Genomic DNA, 26,998 nt, shown 5'->3' with positions numbered 1-26,998 from the left:
TTTAAAATTGTTTATCTGTTTATTTTTGGCTTGCTGGGTCTCTGTTGCTGCTTGGCTTTGCTCTGGCTGTGCTGAGTGGGGCTGCCCTCCAGCTGAGGCACATGAGCTCATTGCGGTGGCTCTGCTGTGGCACATGGGCTCTGGGGCACGAGGGCTCAGCAGTTGCAGCTCCTGGGCTCTGGAGCCCAGACTCAATAGTTACGGTGTCCTGGCTTAGCTACCCGTGGCATGTGGGATCTTTCCGGATGGGGGTCAAACCTGCCCTGTTTCCTGCATTGGCAGGCAGATTCTTTACCGCTGAGCCACCAGGGAAGCACTAAATTTTTTAAAATATGAAAGTACTTTTAACATGAAATAATTTCTAGCTTAAAAGCCTTTCCTCAGTGGCATTCTTTTTTAACTGGAAGCAAAAAAGGTGAACTGTTCCCAGTTGGGAGATGCATGTATATCCGCCTCCTGAGCCCATGGGCTGTATTTCGTGATGATCTTTTGGAACATTTGAAGAATGTTTAGTAACCGTTCAGGTCTACTTAAACATACACCCAGGCAGCTACTTTTGCTTTGTGGAGACTGACTGTCTTCAGACTCATCAGCACACAGGTTGACTGCAGTCTCTGGAGTTAGCCTGTCGGGGCTTTACATCTCTGACCCCACTCTCTAGGCGTCACTTAGTGTCTCAACGCTTCAGGTTTAGCATTTGTGAAATATATAGAGTAGTGTTGCCTGCTTCACAAGATTATTACTGTTGCAGTTAAATTATGATAATACAGGTCAAGCATTTATAACAGTGCCTGGCTTATAATAATAAAAACTAACATTGCACTTCCTGCCATCATTCTAGTCAACTTATTTCATAGCATCATAAGCAAAAGTAACTTGAGAAGGCAGTATGTGAAATATTTGGAAAAGATGTTCATCAACATATCAACCATTAAGTGTTCCATTGAGTATAATGCTCACTGTGGCTAGTATAGTCTTCAGGCGTTCAAATGTGCAGTTTGCAGAAAAAAGAGTTTACCCTCAAGTATGGAATCTGGGCTTCCCAGGTGCTGGAGCGGTAAAGATTCCAGCTGCCAATGCTGGAGATGCAAGTGATGCCGGTTGGATCCCTGGGTCGGGAAGACCCCCTGGAGTAGGAAATGGAAACTCACTCCAGTATTCTTGCCTGGAAGGTGCAATGGACAGAGAAGCCTGGTGGGCTCCAGCGCACGGGTCCCAGAAGGCTGGGCACGGCCGAGCGCATGCGCACACACACTCAGACGTGGACTCTGCCGTAACTCTTTCAGCATCACGGAGCTGCGAAGACTCTGTCCTGTGGACCATACTTTTCAGCATTGGAGATTGCCCATGTGCGTGCATGCTTAGTCGCTCAGTCATGCCCAGCTCTTCTCAAGTATTCTTGTCCAGGCAAGAACACTGGAGTGGGTAGTCATTCCTTCTCCAGGGTATCCTCACGACTCAGGGATCGAACCTGGGTCTCTTGCACTGCAGTTGGATTCTTTACCATCTGAGCCACCAGGTAAGCCTGAAAATAGTCCATGATACACTTGTTTTTGAAGATTAAATTATTCGTTACTTAGTGTTCAGACTCGGAGAAGGCAATGGCACCCCACTCCAGTCCTCTTGCCTGGAAAATCCCATGGATGAAGGAGCCTGGAAGGCTGCAATCCATGGGGTCGCTGAGGGTCGGACACGACTGAATGGCTTCACTTTCACTTTTCACTTTCATGCATTGGAGAAGGAAATGGCAACCCACTCCAGTGTTCTTGCCTGGAGAATCCCAGGGACGGGGGAGCCTGGTGGGCTGCCGTCTATGGGGTCGCACAGAGTCGGACACGACTGAAGCGACTTAGCAGCAGCAGCAGCAGCGTTCAGACTACAAAAGGCATGTTAATATGCGGTTATGGACTATAATCACATTCAAGGTGGAAGGAATTTTCTAATATATTAATGTTTTATGGTAAATTATATTCTGTGCCCTGTTTCAAGATTATTGACCTTTCTATTTGGAAGAGGCATGAAAGATCCCATCTGAATCACTGAATAATCTCACATATAAACAGTCATTGTTCCATGTGTATGTGCTGCTCTGGGAACAGACTCTTAGAATACAAATACTTAAGGCCAAGTAAACTAAATTAAATTGTATTTTTAAATATAGATATAATTGATATTATATTATTTCAGAGGTATACAGCATAATGATTTGATATTTGTATATAAAGTTGGCACTTCATACCCTCTGGTTCTGCAGGAGTTAATCAACTATGGATTGAAAATATTGGGGAAAAAATTACAGAGAATTACAAAAAGCAAAAGTTGAATTTGCATCATTAGCAACTATTTACATAGTGTTTATATTGTGTTAAGTATTGTAAGTAGTCTAGAGGTGACTTAAAGTATACAGGAGGATGAGTATAAGGTCATTTACAGATAAATGCTACGTCATTTTATACATAAGGTACTTAAACATCCAGGGAGTTTGGCATTTGTGGGGGACCTGGGACCAGGATCCCTCGGATACCCGGGGCTGCTGTATTGTAATATGATCAATTCAGTAAGTCTAGTTAATAGGTAACATCCACCACCATACAGTGACAGAATTTTGTTTTCTTAATGATGAAAAATTTGAGGACCTACTCTTTTAGCAACTTTTAGATAGACAACAAGCTCTAATTAACTACAGTCTGCACGTTGTACATTATATTCCCATGACTTTCTTATTTTATAGCTTGGAGTTTACACATTTAACCCCCTCACCAGTACTGCTCACCTTCTACTCATAATACACTTTCAATGCTTAATGTAACTAAATGGAGGCTGTACTTTGCAATATTGAGAACTGTTCTCTAGGCCTTAGATCGTAAACTCTTCAGAGCTGATTTCAAACTATTTTTTTAAATGACTTCCTATTCTTAAAGTTTGTTTCAAGGCCAAAGAGTTACTGAAACATACTGTTCTCACTGTTCTTTTCTAGAGTGTGGATAGAATAGCCACGCCTTTTTACATACCATGCTGTACATTTTAGCTAAGCATCTATCATTCAGTTTAGAATTGTGTTTATTATTATTTATTTAATGAAGTAGATTTGTATCATACTCTTCCAAAGATTCTGTTGAATTTTTAACCAGTTTCTTTATGACCTTCCCCTAAGGTATTCCCATCTGTCAGCAGCACTTAATTTGGAATGACATGGAACTTGAAGATGACTATTGCTTGAATTATTACAAGTGAGTGTGATTGCATTTCAGATGTTTTATAGATGCTCAGAGTTATGACTCCGTTTACCATTGTTTTTCTGCTGAACCCTTGAATTGTGTCTCGTCTTCCTCTGAATAATTCTTAGCCCTGGATTTCAGTATAAATTCTGTACTTTAAGATGTGTTGGCTCCGTACCCACACTACCTGATCCTTGTCCTCTGCTTCTGTGTTTCACCTTTTCATTATTTATACCAAGCTATTTACCCCTGCATTTTAGACTTCCTTCTTATCTTACCTTCTTTGCGCCTTTCTTTGAATATTGGCTTCTTACCACCTGGCTGCATTCCTTTTGTTTCATTTTCATGAGTGTGCTGGGTGAGAGAGTGTTGCTCTTCATGGCTTCATTGCTCTGAAGCTCTCCTGATGTGACGCTGCGTGACACTGTGTGCCTCAGGGACTGCAGACATGCTGTCTGACCTTCTGTCTTTCTCCCTTCTCTCACATAATCCTTCATTCTTTCCTAAAACAAAAAGGTCAGAGGCCATGTGGAATAGCTGGGAGAGCGCTGGGCATGGGGAGATTTGTAGATTTGCAGTTTTTCTATTTATTAGTTAGATCTGTTATTTCTGAGACTTTGGATCTTAACAGCTTCTTTTCTTCTTAGAGCCTAACATGTGAAATGATGAGGCTAAACCACAGAGGTCCTTTTCATACTTGTTATTCATTTCATATTTAAGTCTTAAGAGAACGTCATGTTTTCATTTTTATGGAAGTAAATAAGTTAACATTTTATATTTATGCACATTGCTGTATCTTTTAAAAAATCTTTTAGAGTGGGCACTATGCCTGATAAACCAACACGTAAGAATGTGTATATTTAACACTGAATGTATTTTGATGTTTGTGGTTTTTCTTGTGTGTGTTAATTATCCACAGCATTTCAGAAGGTTGTACCTTGAAGCTGGTTTTGGCTATGCGCGGTGGACCTATAAATACTAGTAGAGGTAGGCATATGTTAAAATTACGTATATTAAAGCAATTTGACAGTAGTAATCTTCAAGCCAGATGATGTTATAGCTTCAGGTTTTATTCAAGTTTTTTCCCCAGCTATTACATCTTAGAAGAACCACACTTGTTTCCCTCAGCATTTTTTTTATTTTTTAAAAATGTATTTATTTTTATTGAAGTATAGTTCATTTACAGTGGTGTGTTAATTTAAAGTATCTAGCAAAGTGATTCAGCCATACATATTTATATGTGTGTTTATTTGTATATGTATGTCTCTTTTTTAGATTCTTTTCCTTTATAGGTTATTATAAAATATTAAGTATACTTCTTTGTGCCGTATAATAGGTCCTTCAGCATTGTTTTATAAAGCCTAAATGCACAGAGGCAGGAACTCATATTCCAGAAAATCTCATGATTCCTCATTCAATCCAGAAGGATTCAAATATAAACCTCACCAGTATAGGAAAGGACAGTGGGATGGCATAGTATAAATATTACATTGTTATCCCTGTGTTTAGCTGCAGTTTACTGGTCTTGTTGCTTTTTTCAGTCCACTGAGTTTTCAACTCCTGGGGTAATGATTGTTACAGGAAATTCCAAAGATGGCTCTTAGCCTGGTTTGTGATGCATTTGGATTTTGTAGATATTATCATGTTGCTGTTAAAGCCTTTTTTTCAGGATGTGGGTGTCTCTGAGAGTCCATCCATCCATTCATTCAGGAAGCACATTTTGGGCATCTCCTAGATTTTCAGTGCAGTGTTTCTTGGGAGAGAGTGTCCCTGCTTCATCACAGTGCCACAGCAGATGTGAGCAGAATCGATGTCCCTTTAAGCGGCTGTCATGTAGCAGCATGACAGTGTCCGTGGGAGTAGGGCCGCGGGGCAGGAGGAGAGCCCTGGGGATGGCGGCGGCGGGAGCAGAGGCTGGAGCAGGAAGAAAGCGCCAAGCACGGGAGAGACCCCGTGCTCACCGCTCACTGTGTCCCTGGTTCAGGTTTCTCGCATGAGTCCCCGCAGAGCAGAGGCACCCGCCGCTTCCTAGAGCAGGCCTGCTCTGTAGGCCTCATTTTGGGGAAGGTCTTTGTGTTTGATCCTTTACTAACCAGAAAATTGAATGTTAAGTATTGATTCCACTGATGGCTTAATACTTCTTCCACAAGTCAGATTCCATCTCCATGCTTCCTAATTTTTATTAGAAAATAGGGTTATCACCATCTTTCTTAGCTATTTTAAGAGGATTTTTTGATAGGTTATTGTGACTGTTGAACTCTTATGGATAAGTTAGAAAAAAACAAAGATAATGTGAGAGCTGATTAACTAGACTTGTAATATCAGGGACTTCCAATTAATTGGACTTAAATTGTCCCATGTGACATGTGACGTCTATACTACCGATTCTGAGAGTAGTACAAAAACCCTAATGCATTTACTGAGCTGTCACGATAAGACGTGAATTTAATGACATGTGAATTTCATTGTATTATATTTTCAAAGTTTGTTATTTGTGTATAGTATTGTCTTTAAAGACGGATGTTTTATTATTATTATTTATTACCTGCTTTTCTTACTAGGACTGCAATTATATATGTGAGGAAGAGTATGAGCACCACAGGTTCTGAATTTAAAATATATGTATTTTTAAAATTTAAAGTAGTGAAAGTTAGCACTGCCCTTTGGTAGTTGAAGTGTTGTCATACCTTTTTCCTACAATTTCCTGTGCTTTGTTTGTAACTGAAAAAATCAGGCCCTAGAACTTCTCTTATTTGATATTTTAGATGGAGTTTTTAGTAAGTTTGGCTTTATTGAATCAGCCTTTAAAATTTAACAGCTTGCTGTTGTCTGCCTTTGTTGGTTTGGTTGCTAAGTTGTATCCGACTCGGCAACTTCATGGACTCTCTCTATCGCCTGCTCGTCTCCTTTCCCTGTGAAGTTCTCCAGGCAAAAATGCTGCAGTGGGTTACCGTTTTCTTCTCCAGTTGTCTGCTTTACATCATTGAAAACTTTGTGAAAAGGAAAAACTCCCCAAATCTAGAACTTCTCCATACTGTATATCAGAAACCTTATTTTTAGCTACTGAGTCTTACTTGAAATTTGTGGTTTAGAAAATATCTTTATCATGTGAATGCTAGAAATACTTAGCTTTTAAAATTGTTTTTGAATTAAACATTATCAAAGCAACCTAGAAAAGGACTTCTTGGCAGTCCAGTGGTTTGGACTCTGTGCTTCCACTGCAGGGGGGCATGATTTTGATCCCTGATGGGAACTAAGATCCCGCAAGCTGCATGGCACAGCCAAAAAAGAAAAATATTTTCCTTTCTAAAACTAAATTTTATCCTAAACTATATGCATAATATTTTATACTTGATGAAGTCTAAACGATTTTTCTATTATGAAAGGGATGTGTGTGTATAGCCATTAAGTACATACACATGGCCAGTGCCAGTGACTCCTGAAGTAAGGCCCACTTGTTGGTTTAAACAAGACTTTCCTATGGTTTTCATAATGGCAGCCACAGAGTTTTTGTTTCTTGTTAATACAGTATGGAAAGTGTAGCATAAATACATTTTGTATCTGTGAAAGTCTTATCAAAAACAAGGTAGATCTTACTGTGTTTCTGAAGTTTCTGTTTTATTAATAGTGGTGGTATTGAATTTAGGATATGGGGACATCTTTAATGGTTAATTAGCTTCAGACTTAATATTCATTATTGTTGTGACTTTCTAAAGGGTAGTTCAGCACTGTGATTCTGTTAATAAATAAGCTACTTGAATGAAAGTTATGGAGTTTGAGAAATTGTTGCCTCTTTTAAGAAAGAACAGTGTTTGTGCAACTTGACATGAAACTGTCTTTGGGAATGACCTTTTTTTTTTTTTTTTGCTGTAGCCATTACTTAGACCCCTGATCTGGGGTTCAGGGGCTTTTAGAACATTCAGCCTGTGAGCTAGCCACCTCTTACGGCTTGTTCCCACCACAAGAGCAGGATCTGTGGCTGCCGTGTGCTGAGAGTGGCTTGAGATGATGCTAGCAATATCGTCCGAACCTGACGACTGTTCCAGACCACTAGAGCCGTGTGCGCTGACTAGACACGTGGGTGTCAGCCAGAACAAGTGGGGTCCTGGGCGGATGCTTTCAAGTGGCAACATATTAATCATTACAGACATAGCAGTTTTTGTATAATAAGTGGCCCCATGTGCTCTTGAGTTACCATGTACTGAAATGGCACCCCACTCCAGTACTCTTGCCTAGAAAACCCCATGGACAGACGCGCCTGGTGGGCTGCAGTCCATGGGGTCGCAAAGAGTTGGGCCATCTGAGCAACTTCACTTTTCCTTTTTTTAAATTACCTGTCTTCACGTCAGGAAAGAACTCTGAGAAGAATCAGCCTTTATATAAAACCAGAAAGAAAAAAAGGATTCACTTCTAATTTCTAAAATATGTCTCCCAGTTGTGTGTGTGTTTTTAAATCTAAAGTAAGTGGAATTAACATTAATTTTTAATTATTGATTGTTGAAACTGATATTAGAACATATAAGGAGTGGAAGATATGAAGTAAAAATAGTTATAGATAATTACATCATAGAATCAATGAATATTCACTCCAGTGGCACAGGAAAACCTCATGTATTTGGTTAAACCCTGTCTTTGTACATAACAACATATTTCTTTTCTTTCATATTAATACAGCATAGAAAATGTTGTATAAACTATAAAAAGACCAAACATTTATTTGAAGAATATAATATATATGTATTATATGCCCAGGATTGTTGTTCAAACTTGACATGTTATATCCTGATAGTGTACAAAAATGCATTGAACTTGATATGACTTGAAAACTTATCTATCAGTGTTTCCATTTGTAGTTCCTATGGAAGATCCACTTAAGGAGATGGCTGAGTACATGGATTCCAGCCGAGATGAGGTCTGGGAGAAGACCTCCTGCAACAAGCAAGTTACACTTTTGGTATACCAAGAAGGAGACCAGTTGAATTTCTTCCGTGTAGTAGACAGGGGAGACGGCACTCTAACCCCATTATCTGAATCTTTAAGGTAAATAGGTTTTCATTTACGTGTCTCACTTAGAAAAGGAGAACATCGTGATGTGCCCATAAGCCGTATGTCTACCTTGTGTTGTCAGAATAATCTTACTATAGTCACCAGATTAACTAAATTTTATGCATCCTCCCCTTCTCCCCATCCCACCTCAGTTATAGAATTCTGAAATTGTTCTTCCTATGATTGATAGGAATAATTTCTAAAACTGAAATTTCTTTATAGAGTAGGATTTTTTTGTAAAAATATTTGGCATTAAAACTCTAAGATGCCTACTAGATTATTGAGTTTTGTTCTAATAGTGTGATGTTATATCAGTATAGCCATGGCGTAATATAAAGGATTAAGCCTAAAGTTACTGTTTTTTTTTCCCCAGAATTTAGCTGTTGCTTAAAGGTGGATCCATCTTTACCTCTCTAGTCCTGTGTTCCTACTCTGTAAAAGGGGGAGGGGAATCCCTTGGTGGTCCAGCTGTTAGGACTCAGTGTGCTGACTGACAAGGGCCCAGATTCCGTCCCTGGTTTGGGAACTAAGATCCCACAAGCTGTGGGGCACAGCCTCAAAAAATGATAAATAAATAAAATAACAAATTATATAACGTATAATCCTTTAAAAAAGGAAGGAGGGTTGTTTTAAAGTCAGAAGGAAACAAAGGTACTTGGGCTAGGCAGTAGAAAAGTTAGTAAATTAGGTAAGGTAAGTTTTAAGTTTCTGTGCACTCTGCCTTACTATGATTTTTAAAACCTTATTTCACTTTCAAACATTCACTAAACATTTAACTGAACTTTTGTAGTCTATTTTTATACTACACACTAAGTTATAAAAATTATATTCTTCCTTTATGGAACATGAAATCTGCTATAAATTGTATCTATAATATAATTTTGTTAGTTGTTGTAAAAAGACATTAAAATTTCTGGAAAAGCAGATAAGAGGGCCTTCATTTTATCTGAAAGGTGGGGAGTCAGGACTCACCTCAGGAAGAGTGACCTGGAAAGAGCAGTAGGACAGGCAACAAAGGAAAGGGTGCAGGAGACTGAGGTCTAACTCCACAGCGTCAAAGCCTGGTGGCAGTGCCCTGCACAGAAAGATCAGCTTGCAGTCTGCGGTCAGTTTCCGTGGCTTGGGAGTCGAGGCACAGTTCAGCCAGGCGCTCTTCTCAGGTTCCCGCAGAGCTGCAGTCCCGGTGTCGGCAAAGGTGCCCCCTGGAAATTTCAGTGGGAAGACGATGTGCTTTCAGGCTCCTTCACTTTGTGGGCCTATTTCCTGACAGTCCAATGACTGAGGGCCCTGGGTTTTTGCTGGCTTTTGGGTAGAGGCTGCCTTCAGTTCTCTTTTGATGAACTCAGAATCAGCTGATTTGGAGCCTGAGTTATATCTGAAATATCCCTCGACTTTTGCCATATTTTGTTGAATAGAAGCAAGGCATCAGTTCAGCTAAGTTCAGTCGCTCAGTTGTGTCCGACTCTTTGCGACCCCATGAACCGCAGCACGCCGGGCCTCCCTGTCCATCACCATCTCCCGGAGTTCACTCAGACTCGCGTCTATCGAGTCGGTGATGCCATCCAGCCACCTCATCCTCGGTCGTCCCCTTCTCCTCCTGCCCCCAATCCCTCCCAGCATCAGTCTTTTCCAATGAGTCAACTCTTCCCATGAGGTGGCCAAAGTACTGGAGTTTCAGCTTTAGCATCATTCCTTCCAAAGAAATCCCAGGGCTGATCTCCTTCAGAATGGACCGGTTGGATCTCCTTGCAGTCCAAGGGACTCTCAAGAGTTTTCTCCAACACCACAGTGCAAAAGCATCAATTCTTCGGCACTCAGCCTTCTTCACAGTCCAACTCTCACATCCATACATGACCACTGGAAAAACCATAGCCTTGACTAGACGACCTTAGTCAGCAAAGTAATGTCTCTGCTTTTGAATATGCTATCTATGTTGGTCATAACTCTTCTTCCAAGAAGTAAGTGTGTTTTAATTTCATGGCTGCAGTCACCATCTGCAGTGATTTTGGAGCCCCTCCCCCCCGCCAAAAAAAAGTCTGACACTGTTTCTACTGTTTCCCCATCTATTTCCCATGAACTGATGGGACCGGATGCCATGATCTTCGTTTTCTGAATGTTGAGCTTTAAGCCAACTTTTTCACTCTCCTCTTTCACTTTCATCAAGAGGCTTTTGAGTTCCTCTTCACTTTCTGCCATAAGGGTGGTGTCATCTGCATATCTGAGGTTATTGATATTTCTCCCGGCAATCTTGATTCCAGCTTGTGTTTCTTCCAGCCCAGCGTTCCTTCTGCATAGAAGTTAAATAAGTCATGCCAAACTCAAAGCTCGGAGAATATGCAGGGTGTGAGCACCTAGAATTGGGAATCAGGGATTCCTTTAGGATTCTGCCTCACCTCAGTGTGTTATGTGGAAGAAAGATTATACTTACTCTGTTGGCAGAGAGCAGACATCAGGAATGGTGTTTTTTGTTGACTCTATGTGTCAAAATCTGGTTGGCACTGTAGACATGCCTTCAGCAGAAGCGCAGGGCAGGGGGAGCAGCGGGCTGCAGCTCCAGTCCGGCGCCTCTCGCTCTGGGCCGTGAGCAGGACTGCTTTACGCCCGTCTTGCCATTTGCCACTTTGCTGCTGTTTTGGTTTTCTTCCTCAGGACATCCTCTTTTGCCTCTCCTTTCCTAGAGGAGAGAATCTAAGCTCTATAGCTGGGCGTGGAAGGCCTTTTACACCCTGGTATCCTTTTTATAGCTCTTGTTTATTGTACTTCTTTTTCATTTGCTTGGAACAAAAGTACATGCTTTTGTACTTCTTTTTCATTTGCTTGGAACATCACTTACTCCTTTTACTAAGAGTAAACACAAAACTTTTATTTGTGTTTAAGACACAATCCAAATGTTGTTATGGATTTCAATTAAAACTGTATTATTGTTCCTCCTAATATATCCTTTCTTTCTCTTTCTTTTCCTCTCTAGTCACTTACCAGAATTGGACAAGGGATAGGGTGGATGAGGAAGCAGAGCAGAAGGCTCTTTTCTTATCCTGAGAGAGGCTTTCTTAACTCTTATAATAGAGCAACCGTTTCTGTAAAGGGCCAGATAGTAACTGTTATAGGGTTTTCAGGCCAAGAGATGAAGTTAAGGATACCATGTAAAAGTACTTATATAACCAGATAAAACAAACTTTCACAAAATTTTTACAGACAAAATTCAAAATATAATAATTGAGTGTGTGTGTATCTAATTCAGGTCTACTAACGAGAAGAATGGAATTCCTTTTTGTGGGAGTAATAGTTTAGTTAATTGGGGTTGAAAGCGTTACCTGTCAAATTTGTGGAATCAGTTTTGAAAATGTATTTGTTAATATTGATCTGGAATGAGATTTTATTTATCTTTAAAACTTTGTACTTCCAAATACTGGTAGCAGTCCATGAGCATATGATTTTAATTGAGCACTTTCATCACTAGGAAGGCATTTATAGAATACTCTGAGTCATTTTTTGCTGTTTGCCTTTAGTATGTTACTATGTTGCGCTTCCAGTTGAATATAGGTAGAGCGTCTCAATTGCACATTTAAACAGATTTTTGAAATATGCAGGTTTCCTTTAACTTCCATTGACACTGTTGGTTCAGTAATATGTGATAGATTCAGATATTTACTGCAGAATACCTTCTGATGAATAACACAGATAACCATCGGTTTTAAACACCTCACATTTTCATTAGCTTTGTACAGTTGTTCAGCACAGTTTCTTCCTGTTCTCTCAGTTGTAGCAGGTTTCACTTCTTGGTGGCTCAGATGGTAAAGAGTCTACCTACGGTGCAGAAAACCTGGAGTTCTTTCCCTGGGGTGGGAAGATCCCCTGGAGAAGGGAATGGCAACCCACTCCCAGTGTTCTTGCCTGAGAAATCCATGGAGAGAGGAGCCTGGTGGGCTACAGTCCATGGGGTCCCAAAGAGTGGGCCGCGACCAGAGGGACTCACAGCTTCAGTTGCTTCACTTCAAGTTGCACCTGATGTTTTAGCAATTTCTTTGAAAATATTCTTACCTGTAGTTGTTTCATGCAGACGGTACATTGGGTCTAGTTCTTCGGTCAGTTCAAATTTGGTATTGACACCCTGAATAAACAAAAACAACTGAGTAACATGTGGCTTATTCATCAAAAGCCAAGGAAGAAAGCGACTCATTTGCTCATCTTCTAACTGACTATTGATGTTGCTTCCATTGTTCTCAGCTCTTCTAGAAATTGTTCTTGCCAAAAAATTGTCTTTAAACAAGTTTATTTTCTGTGGCCACATTTTTTCAACTGCTGTGATCAACTGCTTAATTCACAATTGGTAAACATTTCCTTGTTTGGCTGGTAAATAAGCTACTTTGAAACTTCTTTCGGTGGCACTCTCATTTTCATTTTCATACTGTGATGATATATTCCATTTTTAATTTTCTGCTCTTTCTTATCATTGTCTTCCTGCAAGTTGGGCATGTTGTCCTGATTCCTTAATCTGATAATGTCCAAATATGTTGTTTTCCTTTAGCATGCCTGTGGTGTCCTGGTATCATAAACACAGTGCTCTCCCCTGGTGGCTCAGTGGTAAAGAATCCACCTGCCAAGCAGGAGACCTGGGCTCAGTCCCTGGGTAGGGAAGATCCCCTGGAGGAGAAAGTGGCAACCTGCTCCATTACTCTTGCCTGGGGAGTCCCATGGACAGAGGAGCCTGATGGGCTACAGTCCAGGGCTTGCAGAGTCTGACCACACTGAGCACTCTGCAGCGCTTTAAAACTGCAGCTTTGGAAATGCATTCTTCTCTTTGTTTCGACACGTTGGGTATGTACTAGTAAAAATACCATTGTGCAGTGACACGCATGGCGCTCACAATGCTGCTGAATCATCCCTGTGCCGCTGTGCTTTATAGAGCTAAGCCACAGTGCGCAGCAAGGAGAGAGGCACATGCAGTCTCTGTGGTAGCTACAGCTCGGGCATTGTGGTGCAAGAGCAGCATGTGTGATACGTGATCGAGTGCGGCTATATGCCAGTAAAACTTCATTGGACACAAATATGAATTCCACATTTTCACATTACGCAATGTTATTCTGATTCTTTTTTAACTATTTAAAGTTAATAAAGACTATTCTTAGCTCATGGGTCAATAAGAGATAAGTGGTGGACTAAATTTGATCTTGGTCTCAGTTTGCCAATTCTTGCTCTAAAAAAGAAATAGAATTATTTGATTTGTTTTGATGCAACATCTAGTATCAGTTCAGTTCAGTCGCTCAGTCCTGTCTGACTCTTTGCAACCCCGTGAACTGCAGCACGCCAGGCCTCCCTGTCCATCACCAACTCCCGGAGTTCACTCAGACTCGCGTCCATCGAGTCAGTGATGCCATCCAGCCATCTCATCCTTGGTCGTCCCCTTCTCCTCCTGCCCCCAGTCCTTCCCAGCATCAGAGTCTTTTCCAATGAGTCAACTCTTCACATGAGGTGGCCAAAGTACTGGAGTTTCAGCTTTAGCATCATTCTTTCCAAAGAAATCCCAGGGCTGATCTCCTTCAGAATGGACTGGTTGGATCTCCTTGCAGTCCAAGGGACTCTCAAGAGTCTTCTCCAACACCACAGTTCAAACGCATCAATTCTTCGGTGCTCAGCCTTCTTCATAGTCCAACTCTCACATCCATACATGACTACTGGAAAAACCATAGCCTTGACTAGACGGACTTTAGCCGGCAGAGTAAAGTCTCTGCTTTTGAATATACTATCTAGCTTGGTCATAACTTTCCTTCCAAGGAGTAAGTGTCTTTGAATTTCATGGCTGCAGTCACCATCTGCAGTGATTTTGGAGCCCCCAAAAATAAAGTCTGACACTGTTTCCACTGTTTCCCCATCTATTTCCCATGAAGTGATGGGACCAGATGCCATGATCTTCGTTTTCTGAATGTTGAGCTTTAAGCCAACTTTTTCACTCTCCTCTTTCACTTTCATCAAGAGGCTTTTTAGTTCCTCTTCACTTTCTGCCATAAGGATGGTATCATCTGCATATCTGCGGTGATTGATATTTCTCCCAGCAATCTTGATTCCAGCTTGTGTTTCTTCCAGTCCAGCGTTTCTCAAGATGTACTCTGCATACAAGTTAAATAAGCAGGGTGACAATATACAGCCTTGACGTACTCCCTTTCCTATTTGGAACCAGTCTATTGTTCCATGTCCAGTTCTAACTGTTGCTTCCTGACCTGCATACAGATTTCTCAAGAGGCAGGTTAGGTGGTCTGGTATGCCCATCTCTTTCAGAATTTTCCACAGTTTATTGTGATCCACACAGTCAAAGGCTTTGGCATAGTCAATAAAGCAGAAATAGATGTTTTTCTGGAACTCTCTTGCTTTTTCCATGACCCAGCAGATGTTGGCAATTTGATCTCTGGTTCCTCTGCCTTTTCTAAAACCATCTTGAACATCAGGAAGTTCATGGTTCACATACTGTTGAAGCCTGGCTTGGAGAATTTTGAGCATTGCTTTACTAGTGTGTGAGATGAGTGCAATTGTGTGGTAGTTTGAGCATTCTTTGGCATTGCCTTTCTTTGGGATTGGAATGAAAACTGACCTTTTGCAGTCCTGTGGCCACTGCTGAGTTTTCCAAATTTGCTGGCATATTGAGTGCAGCACTTTCACAGCATCATCTTCCAGGATTTGAAACAGCTCAACTGGAATTCCATCACCTCCTCTAGCTTTGTTCGTAGCGATGCTTTCCAAGGCCCACTTGACTTCACATTCCAGGATGTCTGGCTCTAGGTGAGTGATCACACTGTTGTGATTATCTGAGTCGTGAAGATCTTTTTTGTACAGTTCTTCTGTGTATTCTTGCCACCTCTTCTTAATATCTTCTGCTTCTGTTAGGTCCATACCATTTCTGTCCTTTATCGAGCCCATCTTTGCATGAAATGTTCCCTTGGTATCTCTAAGTTTCTTGAAGAGATCTCTAGTCTTTCCCGTTCTGTTCTTTTCCTGTATTTCTTTGCATTGATCGCTGAAGAAGGCTTTCTTATCTCTTTTTGCTATTCTCTGGAACTCTGCATTCAGATGCTTATATCTTTCCTTTTCTCCTTTGCTTTTCACTTCTCTTCTTTTCACAGCTATTTGTAAGGCCTCCCCAGACAGCCATTTTGCTTTTTTGCATTTCTTTTCCATGGGGATGGTCTTGATCCCTGTCTCCTGTACAATGTCATGAACCTCATTCCATAGTTCATCAGGCACTCTATCAGATCTAGTCCCTTAAATCTATTTCTCACTTCCACTGTATAATCATAAGGGATTTGATTTAGGTCATACCTGAATGGTCTAGCGGTTTTTCCTACTTTCTTCAATTTGAGTCTGAATTTGGTAATAAGGAGTTCATGATCTGAGCCACAGTCAGCGCCCGGTCTTCTTTTTGTTGACTGTATAGAGCTTCTCCATCTTTGGCTGCAGAGAATATAATCAATCTGATTTCGGTGTTGACCATCTGGTGGTGTCCATGTGTAGAGTCTTCTCTTGTGTTGTTGGAAGAGGGTGTTTGCTATGACCAGTGCATTTTCTTGGCAAAACTCTATTAGTCTTTGCCCTGCTTCATTCCGCATTCCAAGGCCAAATTTGCCTGTTACTCCAGGTGTTTCTTGACTTCCTACTTTTGCATTCCAGTCCCCTAGAATGAAAAGGACATCTTTTTTGGGTGTTAGTTCTAAAAGGTCTTGTAGGTCTTCATAAAACCGTTCAACTTCAGCTTCTTCAGCATTACTTTTGAGGCATAGACTTGGATTACCATGATATTGAATGGTTTGCCTTGGAAACGAACAGAGATCATTCTGTCGTTTTTGAGATTGTATCCAAGTACTGCATTTTGGACTCTTTTGTTGACCATGATGGCTACTCCATTTCTTCTAAGGGATTCCTGCCCGCAGTAGTAGATATAATGGTCATCTGAATTAAATTCACCCATTCCAGTCCATTTTAGTTCGCTGATTCCTAGAATGTCGACGTTCACTCTTGCCATCTCTTGTTTGACCACTTCCAATTTGCCTTGATTCGTGGACCTGACATTCCAGGTTCCTATGCAATATTGCTCTTTACAGCATCGGACCTTGCTTCTATCACCAGTCACATCCACAACTGGGTATTGTTTTTGCTTTGGCCCCATCCCTTCATTCTTTCGGAGTTATTTCTCCACTGACCTCCAGTAGCATATTGGGCACCTAATGACCTGGGGAGTTCCTCTTTTGGTATCCTATCATTTTGCCATTTCATACTGTTCATGGGGTTCTCAAGGCAAGAATACTGAAGTGGTTTGCCATTCCCTTCTCCAGTGGACCACATTCTGTCAGACCTCTCCACCATGACCCGCCTGTCTTGGGTTGCCCCGCGGGCATGGCTTGGTTTCACTGAGTTAGACAAGGCTGTGGTCCATGTGATCAGATTGGCTAGTTTTCTGTGATTATGGTTTCAGTGTGTCTGCCCTCTGATGCCCTCTTGCAACACCTACCATCTTACTTGGGTTTTTCTTACCTTGGGCATGGGGTATCTCTTCACGGCTGCTCCAGCAAATCAGTCATCACTATTCATCTCAAATCTTTCCACCTTACTGCTTTTTTAAGTGGGAAGAAATAAAAGGAAGCATTGCAAAAGTTAATTAAAAGGTAATAGGAACTGTTTTAGGTTCTGGTGGTAAAACACGGAGTTAAAACAAACCCAAGTTCTACAGAGACTTTATTTCTAATGAGAGAGGTACATCTTTTTCTTGACTACAAATTAATGAATTAATAATCTGGGGTAAAACTTCCAGCTGAAACGAAGACAGTCTTTGCAGAGCATGTGTCAAGGAAGCCTAACTACATCCAAGGGTTAGAGTGGGAGCTGTGGCTTCTCTTGAGATGTGACTTTTGTGCTAAACTCTGAAAATGAACAGGAATGGAAGGTATCTTCAGTCAGAGGAAACACAGGGTGAAAAACACCTGTGGCAGGAGTTTGACTTTCTTAAGGGTTTGAAAAATAATGGGGGTGGCTGTGGTACAGAAAATCTCTGAAGGGCGGTATGATGCCTTGTAAGGCCTGTAGAACATGATTAGAATACTTTGTTTCCAGAAAAATCAGAAGTGATCGAACAAAAGGTTTTGAGCCATAGAGTGATAATAAAGCTCATTTTAAACTGATCCTTCTAGATATTGTTTGGCAAAAAAATGAGTAGCCAATTTGACTTTGGGGAGAACAACTATTGCCATAGGCCTAGAAGAGATACTAGTAACTTTGATTTGGAAATGTAGGAAGATATACTGAATTGAGAGAGATTTGAGAAGTATTAAGACTTGGTGATAATTAGAAATGAAATGTTGGTGAGTAGGCTTTGTCAGGGAGTATAGTTTAGTTCTATCCAAATAAGTTACCAGGTGAAATATACATATATATATATATATATATATATACACACACATATATATATATACCTTATACATTAAATATATATAGGTATATATATGTGTATATATTATATTAATTTTTATTGTAGTATATAAAAAATAAAGAAGGTACACAAATTTAAGACGACAACTCAACAAATTATCAAAAAAGTAAATGTAACATGATATACTGTCTTATGTATTTATCTAAACTTATTTAATGTATTTTTTTTACTTTGCAATATTGTATTGGTTTTGCCATACATCAACATGAATCTGCCACGGGTGTACACGTGTTCCCCATCCTGCACCTCTGAAGTCCCTTTTTTGCTCCAAGACACACTTAAAGATTGCCATTATCTTGAATTCTAACAGCAGAGACTAATTGTACCTATTTTTCAATATAAAAATAATTTTACAGTTTAAAAAGAAAAGGAAGCATTGCAAAAGTTAATTAAAAGGTAACTTAAATGGTAATTTATCTGTGAAAGTCGCATGAGCACTTGGCTTCAGGATGAACAGTATTCTTGTTGAAATAAATACTGCATTTGCACATCTCTTATTCTTTAATCAGATAATTACATTAAAAGATTTAGAAAAAGTTAAATATAGCATTCAAGAAAATATTTACAGCATTTAAATATAAAGAAAGATATTCTCGGATTAAGTTGATAGATTAATGTGTTATCCTAGTTACATTTTTCCATTTAGAAAACAATTGAGACCAGCTCCTCAGTGAGTCACGAATCTTTGCTTTGTGAGAGCAAACACAATAATGTGGTGCTTTAAAAAGCTAGGTGAACTTAAAAGTGTCTTTTTTCTGCTAAAATACATCCCATGAAATATTTCTCATGTGTGTGTGTCTGTGTGTGTGTGTGTGTGCGTATGTGTGTATCACACACAGAAACACAGAAACACATTGATCTCTGTGGGAAAACGGTTAAGGACCAGTGTTTTATTACAGGAAGATTGAGTCAGAAACCTCTTTCAGTATTCAATATGGATAATTTAAAATGCCATGAGATATAATGAGAAGTAGTTGAAGTTGAAGTTTTATAAGATGAGCAAGAATAGAATATACTTGAGTCATTCCTTCCAACCCCAAGGGAGAACCGGCAGAAATCTGCACTCCGCCCTCCTTTTCAGGTGCACGCAACCTCCAGACGCGCGTCTTCACGCACTGAAAGTTGTGTCACCTATGTGGATAAGCATGGTGCGGGAAGGTCTGTTGTTTGGTGCCTGGAGAAGCAACAGGAAGTAGTATAAAGAATTAGGCTTTGGAACCAGAGAGACGAAGGATTTTAATCTTAGATGCATCATTTACGAGTTCTGATTTTACTAAGTATTGAACAGAATCATTTAACTTCTCTCAACTGCAGGTTCCTCATTTATAAAAATGGGATGTAATATCACTTCGTGTAAATTTTGTGAGGATTAGAAATATTAGGTGGAAAGCGCCTGGCAGATTAGGCGTTCAGTAAGTAGTAGCAGTGTTAATTTGGTCTTAAGTCACTGTGCCAGTTTTCATTTTAGACTCGACATTTCTGGTATTCAGGTAGAAATGAGAGTCGCAGATCAAGCAGAGGGACCGAGTTGATTGTGGAGACCAATTCCCATCGTTATGCCCCCTGATACCCATTGTTGCTGGGTAGTGTGGTTAACCCATGATTTCAGAATGTCACCAGTTTCACATTGAGTTTGCTAAACGTAAATTTTAGGGATGGACATAGCCACTCTCAGCTTCACCTTTGTGTGATGGTAACATGCCCTTCAGAAGTGGTATGGAATATGCCTTGTTAGGGTGATCTTAGATTGTTTCCATTTCTTAGCAGTCATCTAGAACAGGAAATCTTATTAATTCTCATACTGCTTTAGCGTACATACTTTAGTTCTCCTATAGTACATTGGACACAGGGACTAATACACATTCTTGCTATGCTCTATTTAAATTTTCAGTCATTCTTCAAATACACTGAGATTATGTAACCATTTAAGTTTTCCCATTATTGAAAAAGTCGAATGAAAGTACAGTTATTTGTGTTCTAGCAAGCGTTTATTAAATGTTCAATCAATCCAGCAAACAGTTATTAAATTCGTGCCAGGCATTGTGCCAGCTGCAGATGAAAGACGCCCAGGATTAATACCTGCTCTCAACGTGCTCACATTCAGAGGAGTAAGAGGGACAGATAGACACATAATAGTAGGGCAGTGTGACAGTACCAGTATATTATGGCATTCTGTAGTCAGAAGCAATTCCACATAATAAGACTGAATAAATGTTGCTGTGATCGATCAGTGATGGGAGTGTTTGACATTTGCAATAATTTGTCATGACGTGACCGAAGTGTGTCTTTTCATTGTAAAATCTATGCTGTTGTGAGTGGTTCCGTTTCCAAACAAAGTCTTCACTTATGGTATATTGACTTTAAAGAAAAGCTCAGTTGTACTAGATTTTCGATAAAGTTAAATCATGATATTTATCCCCATTTATTTTTTCTCTTTTTTTTTAAATTTTATTTTTACTTTATTTTACTTTACAATACTGTATTGGTTTTGCCATACATTGACATGAATCCACCATAAGAAATACAATTTTGAAGTATACTTGCCTTGAATTTCCATTGAGAAAATGAACCTATTTTATCATTAATATCATCTGTAGCTTTATATTGTCCTTAAACATTTTTAGTAATTGGGGGCATCAGGTGCATTTCAATAGCAATTATCATTTTCTTTGCAGTAGTGGTTCTGTGTATAGTTTGTATGCTGATGAAGATGAGGAAATAGAGCCTTCTCCTTCTGGGCAACAGATAATTGAAAATTCAATAACTATGAATAAGATGAAGCTGCTGAAGGCTAAGATGGAGAACATGAATCTCAGCAAAAAGGTGAAGCTTTGCCAGGCCTTTCTTCAGTTTATCCTTGCAGGGCTCGCAGCATTGAGGTCTGTTGGTAATTGTTGGGAAAAAAATTTATATAAAATATTATTCATCTCAAGTTTCTGACCTCATTTATTGAAATATTAACTGTAAAGAATTAATTTTTTTTAGCCAGCAGTGTATTTAATGTGATAATATTGCACTCAAAATAACTCATGGCTTTAAAAAATTTCATGATTCTAGAACTAAGAAGGATAATAAAAGAGAGTCTAACCTTAATTTTGCAAGTTACTTTTTAAGATGCTGTTAATATTTACTTATTATAGATAGGATGTCTGGGTGTTGATAGGAATGTTTAGCTATCCTAGATATTGTCAATTTTCCAAAATAATTGAATGAATTTTCTCCAGTAGTGAATGAGAGTTACAGTTTTCATGGATTCTTACCAGTATTTGATATGGTTCTTCTTTTTTATTTTTGTCATTCTCATTGGTGTGTAGAGGCATTACATTATAGTTTTAATTTTCATTTCTCTGATTAATGAAGTTGAGCACCTTTCATATATTTATTGGGTATTTGGATATCCATTTTTGTAAAAATGTGTATTCAATTTTTTTGCCCATTTAAAAAATTGGATTGTGTTCATTTTGCTTACGGATTTTTTTGGAGATTTTTATATATTCTATATATTAGTTCTTTGTCATATGTATAGCACTACTCTATAACTTTGCTTTTCACTCTGTGGGTAACTTTTTCTTTATCGAAATATACTATGTACATAAAATTCACAAGTGTTTAATGTAGCTTGATGAATTTTTACATTTATATACAGTTATGTAGGTACAACTCAAATTAAACTAGGACCTGTTTTTCTCTCCAGGTTTTCTTATAGCCTTTCCCAGTCAATGACTACCTTTCCCTACTCCCCAAATAACTACTATTCTTACTTGTGTCGTCACAAATTAGCGTCTAATGTCCCTGAACTTGGTATAGATGATATCATATGTAATTTACTTTCTTTTTTTGGTCTGGTTTCTTTTGCTCAACAAAATACTTTTGGAGTTCATCCGTTTGTTGCATGAATCGGTTCGTTCTCTTTTACTGCTGTGTACTAATCCATTGTATGACTATACAGGCATACCTCGGAGATATTGCAGATTTGGTTCCAGACCGCCACAATAAAGCGAATATCACAATAAAGTGAGTCACACGAATTTTTTGGTTTCCCAGTGCCTATAAAATTTATATTTACACTATACTATAGTCTGTTAAGTGTACAGTAGCATTATGTCTAAAAAACAATGTACATACCTTAATTGAAAATATTTATTGCTAAAAAATGCTAGCCATCATCTGAGCCTTCAGTGAGTTGCAGTAGTAACATCAAAGATCACTGATCACAGATCACCATAAGAAATATAATAGTAATAATGAAAACGCCTGAAATACTACAAGAATTACCAAAATGTGACCCAGAGATGCAAAGTGAGCACATGCTGTTGGAAAAATGGCGTCAATCTAGACTTGCTCCGCGCAGGGTCACAGCGAACCTTCAGCCTGTGGAAAAGCAATATCTGCTCAGTGCAGTGAGACGAGGTATGCCTGTACTCCGCTGCATCTGTCTCCCTGGGACATTTGTGGCTGTCATCAACAAAGCTGCTTTGAGCACCCTTTATGCACGTCTTTGGTGGACACATGCATTCTTTTCTTTAGCCCTTGATTCTGTGCTATTGGCCAGTATGTATGCCAGTACCACACTTTTCTGATTACTGAGGTTTGCAGTAGGTTTGGAAGTCAGGAAGTGTGAGACCTGCAACTTTGTTCTTTGTCAAGATTATTTTGACTCTTTGGAGTTCCTTGTGGTCACTTAAGAATTTTAGGATGGATGATTCTATTTTTGCAAAAAAAAAAAAAAAATCCATTGGGATTTTGATAGGGATTATATTTAATCTTTAGATCCATGTGACTCATGGCTCTGAGCTCCTTAGTTCACAAATATGTGGAATATTATATATCTTTTTATTGATTTGTAGTTTAATATCACTGTAGTCAGAGAACAGATGATTTCAGACCTTTGAAATAAGTTGAGGATTGGTTTGTGACTAAGCATACTGGTAAATGCCACTTGGGAAGACTGCAGTCTAGTCACTGCGTGTGTGTGTGTGTGTGTGTGTGTGTGTGTGTGTGTGTGTGGCCTGCATATATCAGTTAGACAAGTGTTATTTGTGGTGTTCGGACTTCTGGAGACTTTCTGATTTTTGCGTGTGTCTGTTTTCCATCAGTTATTCAGAGAAGTTTATTAGAAATCTCCCCTTTGGTTGTGAATTTGTGTTTCTTCTTTTAGTATGTTTATTTTTGCTTTATATATTTTGAAACTGTCAAACTAGATCAGATGATCTAGTACAGATTTGTATGATATCCAAGGAATTACGGTATCTTTCTTGTAGCTTGTATTATTATAAATATTGCTATTTATTATTATAAAATGTTTGTCTTGTAACGCACTTGTCTTAAAAGCTATTTTGTCTAATATTAGTATAGCTAAGCTAGCTTTCTTTTGATTTATATTTCTGTCATATATCCTTTCCATTTTATTACTTTTACTTCTTCTATGTTTCTATATTTAAGAGTTTTTCTTATAATCAATGGATGGTGGATTTTTTATTTTTTTTTTATCCAGACTGACAAGCTTTTCATTCTGTACCATTGAATATAATTACCAGTACGTGTGAATTTTTATCATCTTACTATTTGTTTTCTATTTAACCACCTGTCTTATATTTCTTTTTCCTCTCTCTTTTTTCCTTTCTTTAATCTACTTTTTGTATTTCAGTTTTTATCCTATTACTTTGTTATTATTAGTTTTTTCAAATGGGTACTCTAGAGATTATTTGTACCTTCTTGACTATAGTATAATAAAAATGATTTTTATCCCTTTTCTTTTAATGCTATAATCTTAGAACACTAACTCCAGTTATACATATGAACATCTTTTGTATCGTTTTGTCATGCATTTTAATTTACATATATTTTGAACATCTCAAGTTGTTTTATATTGCCAATACTATTTATATTTATCCACCTATTTACCTTTTCTGTTGCTCTTTATTCTTTCCTGCAATTACTTGCTTCCTTTAAAGATTATTCTTCTTCTGTCTGAATCTTCTAGTGCCTTTTTTTTCATTTATGCCTCTTGGCAATTAAATCAGTCTTTGTCTGAACTCTTACTTTGCCTTTTTTTATTTTGAAAAATGTTCAGTCATTCAGAAATGTTGTACCTGTGAACATCCATGGAAATTTTACCTAGATTCAACAGTTAACATTGTTTCCACATTTGCTTTCTCTGTTTTTTTTTTTTTTTTTTACCTGATTCATTTGGGAGTTCAGTTCAGTTTTCCCCCTAAATATTCAGTATATAACTCCTAAGAATAGAGTCTTCTCCTATATAACTGCAGTACAGTTATCATACACATAATTTGTCACTGATACACATGATATAATCTATATTCATATTTCTTCATTTCTCAGTAATGTATTTGCTAGCATTAGGTTTTATTTTGATTTTTTGCTCTCTTTTCAATTTGAGATCCAATCAAGAATCATGTGTTGTATTTCGTTGTAATGCCTTCTTGGTCTGCCTTTTTATGCAGAATTATTTCTTATCCTTTTTTTAAACATTCATGTCAAATAGTTTTGAAGTGTTGGTTAGTTTTGTAGAATATCCTCAGTTTGAATTTATCGTACTGTTTCATCATGATTAGATGCAAGTCAGACATTTTTGGCTGGATATTACATTACCTCATTCTCTTACATTTCTAGGTTGGGAGTCTTGGTATTTCATCAGGTATTCCATTCTCTGTCATGCTCATATCAGTCCATATCTGAAAGATAAGTGCTAAGGCTTCATATTTTTAATTTTCAACTTTAACCATACATCATGAATTGTTGTGACACTTCTGTTAAAATCAACTATATTGGGAACCCCTAGACCACTCCTAGATTTGATGGTTTGCTTGAAGGACTCACGGGACTAGCATATCGTTTTACTCATGGTTAAGATTTATTTTAGCAAAAGGGTACAAAGCAAAATCAGCAAAGGGAAAAGGAGCATGGTGGGTGAAGTACAGAGGAAATGAGGTACAAGCTTTCCCAGTGAAGCCTCATAATATGTATATAATTATTTGTCAGTGAGTTTTACCAGCACATGTGGAATGTTGTCTACTGGGGAAGCTCCTTAAAGACTTTGTGCCCAGAGATTTCATTAGGAGCTCTTAATGAAGGCACCCTCTGCCTAGCGTGTGCCAAAATTCCAGACTTCCAGAAGAAAAGTCAATGTTCAGCATAAACCGTATTGCTTGCACAAACAAGTAAGGCACAATGAGTGTCTCTTACAAGTTAGGGTAGCAGGAACCTTCTTGAAATACAAGTTTCTAGAAGCCAGCCAAGGGCCAGACTTGCAAGCAGGCGTTTTCAAGGATAGCAGTTTAGGTCATCTATTAACTCTGTTCTGCAGTAGCTACCTATCCAAACACTTGACTCATCTTACTAGGAAAAGTTGTTGGGGACCTGAAATAGGTCAGCTATGCCATATCTAATATAATCAGTTTTCTTCTCAACAAAACTGGCAAATAAGCAATAGTGATGAAAAGGAAAATTGGTTTCCTTTTAACATTGTTGGAAATTATACTCAATGAGGAAAATAGCAAAATTCTTCTCAATCGTAAGCTTAAGATTTTAATCTTTTTAAATATTTTAGATTGAGGTAATCCAAATGCCAATATGTAAGTAACCTTTTCTTACTTCGATAATTTTTGTTATTGGGTGGAGAAAATGATTGTGTAAAGAATTATGTATTCATTCCTTTCTTTTAGCCTAAGAAAGCTGTGAAGGTAAAACCTCGTCCACCCATAGCTCCTCGGCCTTCTAGCAGTTCCACAGCAGCTGCTCGCCATAGATTGTTGCGAGTTCTTCCCCACATTGGGCAGTCTTGTTTACCTTCTCCTGGGAACACACGTCTGCCTGACTCAGCCAGCTGTGCAGTTTCAAGTTCGGCAGCTCTGCCCCCTGCTGATAGACCCATATCATCTATCACTAGTGATTTTCTTAAGGAAGGTGGTAACTGGGAGAGTTACACACTGCCTCATTCCAGTAGTGGCCTCAAACTACCATCTCAGAGGCCTCATACGGAGTTTGAAACTGACAAAGAGCTTGCTGATACTCTTCGCCATCTCGGATCGTCCCTGCCTAGGCGGACAAAGCCCTTTTCGGGAAAGCTGTCATCTAACAATGAGGATGACACTGGTTTATTTCCACCTTCAGAAGGGTGTGTCACTGAAGAGCCCCTTCTACCTGAAGCGGGTTCGTCTGCTTCTCTTACAGAAGGGAATGCTGGTGAGCAGAGCGGTGGCGTGGGAGGCACACGGAAGGGAAACCTGGAATCCTCCCTCCTTAATGGGGATAGAGGGTCGAAAGCTAAAGAGCAGCATCTTAAGCACGCTGCAAAGGTGTTGAATGGTGAGTCAGAGGCTTCAGTTCTCAGCCACCATGAACTAAGTCCTCACAAGAACAGACTCTTATCACCTCTTCGCTGTTCTGCACCAACGTCACTCCATAATTCTCTGGCGAAACCACAGAGACAGTCCAAATGCTTTCAGTCTGGGAGCCTCCAGTCTTCTGCTTCACACAACGTGCTTCGGTCACTGGATGTTCGAAATATAACTGATTCTTCTTTCTCTAGGACTACTCGCTTTCGAGCCGTTAAAGTTGATTCAACTGGGAAAAGATCTGATATTATTTCTAAGGTTGAGGCTCGGGATATCACAGAAATGGCTAACAGGGCATCCAAAGAGCCTGTGGGTTTTGTAAATAATATAGGTTTTCTTGCTTCGCTGGCCCAGAGTGCAAGCAGAGACAGCTTACAGAGTGCACGTGGGGCGGGCAGGCTGCGGACCTCTGGAACTGGGCTGTCTACAAACCTCCAGCATTTTGAGGAAGAGCGCCTTCGGAGAAGTTCTCCTCAGTTAGAAACTACAGAATGTTTTTTAGTAAGTATTTGCCTTTCAATGTGTTCTGCTAGTTATCCTTGTAGTGATTCAGGGTACTTTGTTTTTTGTTTACATGTTAAATAAAGAGGTCTAAGGTTGAATTCTTTTCATAACTTCCTCTTCAAATGTCTTTCTAGTTTATAGAAAATTTTTTGACAGTTGAATTTTAAATAATGTTTTAGTTCTAAATTTAGAACTATAATTTGAAAGTAGTTTTTTATAGTGCCTTAAGATTATTTTAATTTTAAACAATTTATCATATATTTAAAAATGCTAAATATTTCAATTAATGTTTTTCCCTAGTAAGAAATTTTATTTGAGCCATCAGATTTTACTCTCTTCCATCCAAGTACTAAGCAGACCTGACCTTGCTTAGCTTCCAAGATCAGACAGGGTCAGGCACA

General features: G+C 39.0%; 1 protein-coding gene across 7 annotated transcripts in view; it reads left to right on the top strand.

Moving 5' to 3' along the window:
* Positions 1 to 26,998, top strand: part of ZFAND4 (zinc finger AN1-type containing 4) — a 56,741-nt gene that overhangs the window by 21,642 nt on the left and 8,101 nt on the right. For 6 of the 7 annotated variants that reach the window (XR_005721422.1, XM_040242820.1, XM_040242823.1 and 3 more), the window contains 5 exons: positions 3,155 to 3,230; positions 4,138 to 4,205; positions 8,072 to 8,258; positions 20,412 to 20,559; positions 25,422 to 26,594. Coding sequence is in view for 6 of the 7 variants with exons in the window: in XM_040242820.1 (XP_040098754.1) it covers positions 3,155 to 3,230; positions 4,138 to 4,205; positions 8,072 to 8,258; positions 20,412 to 20,559; positions 25,422 to 26,594 (1,652 nt within the window). In the remaining variant the exon portion in view is untranslated. The remainder of the gene's footprint in view (positions 1 to 3,154; positions 3,231 to 4,137; positions 4,206 to 8,071; positions 8,259 to 20,411; positions 20,560 to 25,421; positions 26,595 to 26,998) is intronic. The other variant, XM_040242824.1, reaches the window with a different exon arrangement.

This window comes from Oryx dammah, unplaced genomic scaffold (genome assembly GCF_014754425.2).
Source record: "Oryx dammah isolate SB20612 unplaced genomic scaffold, SCBI_Odam_1.1 HiC_scaffold_6, whole genome shotgun sequence".
NCBI classification, from domain to species: Eukaryota; Metazoa; Chordata; class Mammalia; order Artiodactyla; family Bovidae; genus Oryx; species Oryx dammah.
The sequence above is the reverse complement of the archived record's forward strand: the minus strand, read 5'-3'. Positions and strand labels throughout refer to the sequence as shown.